The sequence below is a fragment of the Nannospalax galili genome, unplaced genomic scaffold, assembly GCF_000622305.1.
Source record: "Nannospalax galili isolate Female #2095 unplaced genomic scaffold, S.galili_v1.0 scaffold95, whole genome shotgun sequence".
Lineage (NCBI taxonomy): Eukaryota > Metazoa > Chordata > Mammalia > Rodentia > Spalacidae > Nannospalax > Nannospalax galili.
The window spans coordinates 523,678-530,623 of record NW_008342393.1 but is presented as its reverse complement, the minus strand read 5'-3'; the positions used below and the strand labels follow the sequence as shown (position 1 = coordinate 530,623).

The following is a 6,946-nucleotide window of genomic DNA, read 5'->3' as shown; positions in this document are numbered from 1 at the left end:
TTTTACTAGCAGGTCTGGGTGGAGCCAGAGGCTGAGCAAAGGCGGGCTAGTGGGGTTAACCCTTTGTTTTCTTCTTTTTGATGCTGGGGGATGGAACCTAGGGCCTCATGCATTCTACACACGTGCTCTACCAACTGAGTCACACTCCAGCGCCACTGCATGTAAATGGGATTCAGGAAGGATAGCATGTGCCCTCTTTTCTTATTCAGTGGACAGAGGCATGGACCAACTCCCCCGTCCAGGCCTAAAATAGAGTCCTGTTTCCCTTTACGAAGACATTCCCCCTATCCCACCCCCCCATATTTTCTTGGAAGTCTGGGATCCAGGTAGTCATCTGAGTCCTTAAACGTTGCCCCTGGGCCAAGTCCCTACCGGAGTTTCTATCTTAAAGTCCTATTTTCCAAATTGTGAATCAAGAGAGAAGTTAAACATGCATGGCACTGGAACGCTGGTGCTAGCGGGGTCCCGACAGACTCAAGTTTTTCCACCATTGCCTTTTTAAAGAATTCCTTAGCGTCCAGGGACACAAATTGGTGCTTCCCCGAGTGGGAGGCCGTGGGCTGTTCGATGCCTCTTAACCACCGCCTCCTCGCCCACCCTCCAGCTGCTGCGAGATTACTTTGCAGTGGTCCCGAGGCGGCCGCATCCCCTCCCTTCCTCTGTCCTCTCCTGTCTCCGCCCCCTCGCGCCAAGGAGGCCTTGCCGCTTTAAGCGCGCGCGGGAGGTTGACAAGCAATAAACGCCAAGCGCCAAGCAGCACTGGAGTCGCCCGGAGCTAGGGGCTCCCGGAGGCGCAGGTAGGTGTCCCCCAGCCTTCTGGCCAGCACCCATCTCAATACCCCTGCCTCCTTTCGTCCTGGCATGGCACTTGGGAACCCTATTCTCCGGGTCCAAACTCCGGGGCCCCTTCCTCAGGCCAGGCCCCTCCCTCTCCAGCCGCATCCCCTGGCGCTCTCTTTCTCTCTCTCTTGGATGCTGGTGGGGAGAACCGAACCCTGCATTCCAGGAACGCTGGCCCCCACCCCAACGATCGAGGCTCCAGAGTGATACCCGGCACCGGGGTACTGAGCCGAGGGAGCCCAGGTATCCGCGCGGCCCCTCCGGGGTCGGTGCCACCAGCTTGGTGGTGGTGGTGGCGGAGGGGGACTTCGGATCCCGGCGTTACGTAAGAGTAGCGCTGCTGGCTCTTCCGGCCGTGGGGGAGCTAAACTGAGATTGTGCTGGGTCCCTTAGCACCCCAGGAGGGCCAATACTTAGGCCTTCCCGGGGAGGAGGTCCTGGGGAGAGGCGCTCTGCTAACCCAGGCTGCTAGGCGGAGGAGGTGTAGGGGACCTGGGGCCAGGGTTTAAAAGCCTGGGGATTACGGAGGGGACCAGTGGCAGAAACGAGGAGCCAGGGTCAGAAAGTTAGGTCAACTAAGGGTATGGCAAGGAAAAGGACCGGGGGTGGGGGGGGGGTAGTCTTTCAGTGACCTCATCCCCTGGGCTCCCGGGCGCGAGCTGAGAGCCTTGTTTGATCGCTCGCAACACGCCCCCTCCTCCCCGGGTCCTAGAGCCCAGCGGGTTAGCACCAGGTTGGAGGGGAGGGGGCGATCTTATTGTGAGTGCGGGCACGTCCTCCTGCTCTCTAGACCCCATCCTCCCGCCCTCAGGTCTGTCCAGTGTTCCCCATGACCGTATAGGGCTCCAAAGCGCCTTTGTGAGATGTTCCTCTTCCACACCTTTCTGGGTCTGCACTGATGGAGTGGGTAGGAGGATGGAGGAAACCTCCCCCTTTGAGGCTGTCCGGCTTCACCTATAGACACTCTGAGGGATGTGGATGGCTTGGTGGTGGATTGTGTGTGTGCGAGGGTGGTGGGATGGTGGGGGGTGAAGGGTACCTGGGCTCAGGCTTTTGAAGCCTAGGTGCGGGTTCTGTGATGACAGAGCCTGAGACCTTGGCATGGAACCAGGATGGCTTGCCTGGCACTGCCGTTCTCTTGTGGGCACAGCCGGCCCCGCCCTCTCAGAGGCTTGGGTGGGGGTGGGGCGAAGCGAGCCGACGCCGTGGGAACCAACTCCTCAGGGAGCAAACCCGGGCTGGCTGGGCAGGACGCCCTGGCCTAGGGTTCTTCTACAAGATCTTTCCTGTCTTTTTCTACCTCCCGTTAGGGAAGGAGTCTTCCCTATGGCCCTGTAAACACCTCTATCAGGGAACAGGAGACGGTGCCCCTAGTTCTCTAGGAACAAGGATAGAGGAGTTGGCATAAGGGCCCCGCCCCCCCCCCCCCCCCCCCCGCTGGCACAGTGGACATTCCTCTCAGTGTGCAGTATCAGTGAAAGAGGTCCCTTCCTCTCTCTGCAAGCTCAATTCTTCCGGAAATCCAGGAGGAAAGGGAGCCATTCCCCTCACCTTTGTGATTTCTGCCTCCAGAGCTGAGGTCATCATTTCAGGCCTGAAAGAGGAAGGGAGCAGACAGGGTTTTTATTGAAACCAGGTAGTAGCTTTTCTGGAAGAATCCTTTTGGATTCTTGGGAGGTGGAGTGGCCCCTGTGCCCCCTCCCTCCCAGGGAGCCCCAGCAGCATTTAGTCCTAAAGTGGGCTCTGCTAGCTGCTTCCCCCTACTCCCCCACTCTTGCTGTGAGCCACTGCCTCTTGTTGTCATGGCAACTGGGGAATTAGGGTTTTATCCAGGAGCACATGGGAAGGCAAGGGGAGGAAGAGTGATGGGTCACCCTATTCCCCACTCCTGGGAGTGATGAAGGAGCCAACCTCAGCTTGGGGAGACCCTGGGGTGGGTGTTAGGGCTGCAGACTCCATGCCTGCTGCCTCCAGCCCCACTTCTCCCTGTCCCAGCTCTGGGTTAGTAGGCAAGAGAGGGAGAGAGAAAAGCCAGAGTGGCCTTAGACAGGAAGTACCATCTCTCAGCTGGACACCAGTGTTCATGGGATATTCGCAAATGCTAGGCCTGGGGCCTGGAGGTTGTTTTTGTTCTTCTGGATCTTATAGTTTGGGGACACCTTTCTTGTTGTGGGCTTATATTTGGGACTCATACTTGATCCTCCCTCCAACCTAAAAAAAAAAAATGAAGCGAAAGAATTCTATTTTTTGTTTGCTTTTGAGATGAGGTCTCCCTGTGTTTCTCAGGCTGGCCTCAAACTCCTGGGCTCAGGGGACCTTTCTGCTTTGACCTCATGAGTAGTTGGTACCACAGTACAGACATTCAGTATTGTCCCCAACTAGAAACATTGTTTTCTTTTTTACAGCCACAAAGTCTAGGTTTTTACTGTAGCTCTCCCTGTTAGCTTTGGGGCCTTGGGGAAGATTGATTAACCTCTCTGATCCTCCCAGTTTCCTCCTCTGAGAAGGGACATGCAATCTGTTTTTCCTGCCTTCCAGGGTGCTTGGGCTCACTTTTATAATCTAATCCCCAGTTTCTCTTCCTGCCACATGACTGTTCCTGAAGATGATACCCTTCCTGTTTCTTCGTGCCCTGGCTTTGCCCTGTGCCTTCTCATCATCTTCTCTTCCCCTCCAGGAGAGTGACTTCAGAGTCTTTGCTGACCTCATCATGCCAGTTGCTGCCACCAACTCCGAGTCTGGTAAGAAAGGAGTGGAGCTATCAGCTTACCTCAGTGGTTCAGAGGGGATATGAGGGTGGGACAGCAATAGCTGGACACTTGCACAACTCCCCACCCGCACACCATGTTGCATTCAGTCACTCAGCCCTTCATTCAGGCCATCTTCCTTCTGTGGGCTCTTGGGGAGGGGGAGATGGAATGCCTGCTTCAGGGAGGGCTGGACATGCAGCACAATTCACCTACCTGAGGGCCAGGGTACCAGCTCCAGAAATGGTGCACAATGTATCAGAGGGCAATGGCAGGGAAGTGCCCTGGGAAGTGGTCAGGGATGTGGGCTTTGGAGGACAGAGCAGGTTGGGGGGACTGAAAAGTACACACTACAGTGGAACTGCACCAGCATGCCGAGGGTGGGCGGGGGCTCTGGGTGGCTGTGAGTAGAGAGGCCTGCACATGGTTCCTAGGAGGTGTTAGACCCAGGGCGGGACACACAGACAGGCTGGGGAAGTCGGGAAGCCAGCGGGGAACCTCCCAGGCAGCTTTTCCTCTTCTGAAAGAATTGACATGACACTTGAAGGCTGTGAGAGGAAACGGGTCACTGCTGAGAGGAGTCTTCACTGTTGTCCTGTGCTCCTCCAGCCACCATTGCTGTATGTTGTTATTGACCTTATGGCCATGAGTCACTCACCACCCTTTGAGGACCCATTTCCTCTGAGATGATTATTTTTTTGACTGCTCCTAGATCCATCATAGACATGTGCATCTAAGTCCCAAGTCTGCATCCCACTCCAGGGTTCATGGACCCTTGAGTGCTTTTAGAGACCCACCAGGTTAAGTTCCTCATCTAGAGGCTCTCTGAGGCCCTAGCAGTAGCTGTGAGCTGCTCTGGTTTTGTTCTGAGACATCTGAATTCTTTGCATTGGATCTTGCTGCTCCCTCTGCAAGATTTTTCAGGTTCCCACTTTGGTTAGAATGACTCCTTTTTCCTACCCTGAGGAAATGAAAGTTGCTTTGAGCCAGCCAGAACCTAGGCTGTGACCCTCTTATTCCCCAAGAAAGGCTCTTCCACACCATGGAAGGTCTGGATAGTGTACAGCTTCTTGGAGGGCTCAGTGCTTTATCTCCTGTCCAGCCTGCTGAGGCCCCCTGGCCTCTTCTCCTGCTCCAGTGGACCTGGGCCCCCCTCTAAACTGCTTAAGAGTTAATGAGACCCATCCCTGAGCCAGCGATTAAAGGCTTCTCACGGGGCTGCCCAGTAAACCTATTAACAGTGGCCAGCAGAGGTGCGCAGGGTGGAGCTTCCCTGCTGCAGGTCCCTTGGTGGGAGCACGGGAGGGGGTAGGGCTGTGGGTGGAGCCTGCTTTCTCAAACACCTCCTGGGGCCCTGATCCCCTAGATGCTGTCTCATGGGCTGCGTTTTGCTTCCCATATCCAAAGAAAGAAGTACAAAGTGCTCCTCTTTTCTGAGGCAGCCCTCCACTGTTTTCTCAGCCTCAAAATCTAAGAGTGGATTCTGCCCATTCCCATTATGCTTCCCATGGGTCTGACAGGGAGACAGCTGTGCCCCTCATCTGCGGTCAGGCTCCCCTCCTACTCCCACTTCCTTCCTTGGGACATCCCTGCTTTGGGCTTTGCAGAGGTGAAACTAAGGTCCTTCTCCAGTCCTTCCCCATGGGTCAAAATGGTCCTTGTTATTACAGAGGGAGCTCACCCTTACTTTAGGTAAGGAATGTTGGGAAGCTGTGTGAGTGATGTCCCACACAGGCTGAGAGTTTATCTATCTTGGGTTCACCCATAGCCTCACTATCTTCTCCTCCTTCATCTGTCTCTTTTCTTTGAATCAAGTGAGAATGTGGGCTTGCTTTCAGATGGAACTGTCCCTTTAAATATCTCTGGCATCCCTGGGTTACTGTCCTGGTGTGTAATTCTGCCTGCTGCCATGGCAACCAGGGATGCAAGGTGACCTGGTGCCACTCCTCAGGGACTGGTTGACTGGTGGTGGCAGCAACTGCAGCAGCAGCAGTAGGAGTGCCCTAGTGGTGGCCTCATGGGTACACAGGGGTTCAGAGGAATGGGGCACAGGGCCTGGGTAAGGCCAAGGCCCTCCCTCCTGCTTCCTCTTATTCTTGCTGCATGGCTATTACTTTTCCATTCCCCAGTTATAAGGTGTCTGGCTTGCTCCTAGGCATCACCCCTCACCTAGGAGCAGCACTGAGGGGTGATGACGGTAGGGAGAGAAGCTACTGCTGAGATGGGCTCAGAGTACTGGGGCCTTCCCCAGTACTCTCCAGCCCGGTGAATGGCATTTGGGATTGAGATATTTAAGCCTCTTGTAACAGTGGTGCCTTCTCTACCCAGGAGGGCTTCCTGTGACTGAGGGGGTTATTGTAAAGAAATCCTCCTGGAGTTGTGAAGAGGGCAGAGGTCAGAGGGCGGGGCACAGGAGCGGGGGAGGGGACGGCATGGGGTATAGTATAGTAGAGAAGGGACATCCATAAAAGAGGGGTGCAGGGACAAGATGGGGCCAAGGTCCCCCCGCCCCCAACATTCCTGCATTGGCTGAGAGGGGAGGGTTCAGTCCAAAGGGGCTTACCCGGGTCCCGAAAGGCCTCGCTCAGCAGCTGCCTCCCTCTCTGCACTGCCACGGAAGGATGGGGTTCAGGCCAGCGGTATAGGATGACTCCCCTGCCACCGCCTTCCTCCCACCCGTTACCGCCCCCTCCCACCAGTCGCCTTGGTGGGACTTTGGCAAATCAGCAAGGCAGTCGGGGAGGCGGAGCCTTGCCATTGGCTGATTCCGCATTGCTCGGCGAGTCCCGCCTTCTCCAGCGCTGCCGGTGTCTGGCTGGGAAGGCGCCGACCTCGCTCGAGACTGCTGCTCCAGGAGCCGTGGAGGGGTCGCCATGGCTTGCAGCCCAGGCAGCGAGGCCTCCTTGGAGGGAATTTCTCTGGGCTCCTCTGAGGAAGCAGAGCTCCGCAGGGAAGGTAGGGAGAGGTGGAATGGGGGGCCGGGGGCGGGGTGTTCGCTATCCTTAACTGACGGTCTGTGATACCTGGACAGCGCGCTCTGACGGGTGATCTGAGCGCCCAGCCGCCCAGAGGAGCTGACCTGGGCAGAGGGCATCTTCCCACCTCAGTCCCTTAACTCCAGTAACTGGTGGGTTAGGGGGTCTGTGAAAAGCACTAGAGACTGTGGACCTTTGGCAGAGTGGGAAACATTCCGGTTTGGACTCCTTTCAGAGCTCACCGAGGACCTTGCAGAGTCCAGACCTGGATAGGAGGGGTCTGGAGGCTGACTCCGCTGGCTGTTTCTGGAGAAGGTGGGGAGGAGGAATGCAAAGGAGATGCTATCCTCCACCCCCCCACCCCATCCCGGCCCTCAGCCATCA

At 56.3% G+C, this 6,946-nt stretch overlaps 1 protein-coding gene across 7 annotated transcripts in view; it reads left to right on the top strand.

The window, feature by feature from the left end:
• The first annotated feature begins 563 nt into the window (after window positions 1-563).
• The window catches only part of Mpp2 (membrane palmitoylated protein 2), a 32,586-nt gene continuing 26,203 nt past the window's right edge, over window positions 564-6,946 (top strand). For 2 of the 7 annotated variants that reach the window (XM_029565993.1, XM_008838150.3), the window contains exons 1-2: window positions 574-797; window positions 3,518-3,581. In XM_029565993.1, the coding sequence (XP_029421853.1) occupies window positions 3,551-3,581 (31 nt within the window). In that variant the 5' untranslated portion in view covers window positions 574-797; window positions 3,518-3,550. Of the gene's footprint in view, window positions 798-923; window positions 1,084-3,517; window positions 3,582-6,386; window positions 6,543-6,608; window positions 6,878-6,946 lie in introns of those variants that run through there. The other 5 variants (XM_008838149.3, XM_029565992.1, XM_029565991.1 and 2 more) reach the window with 5 other exon arrangements.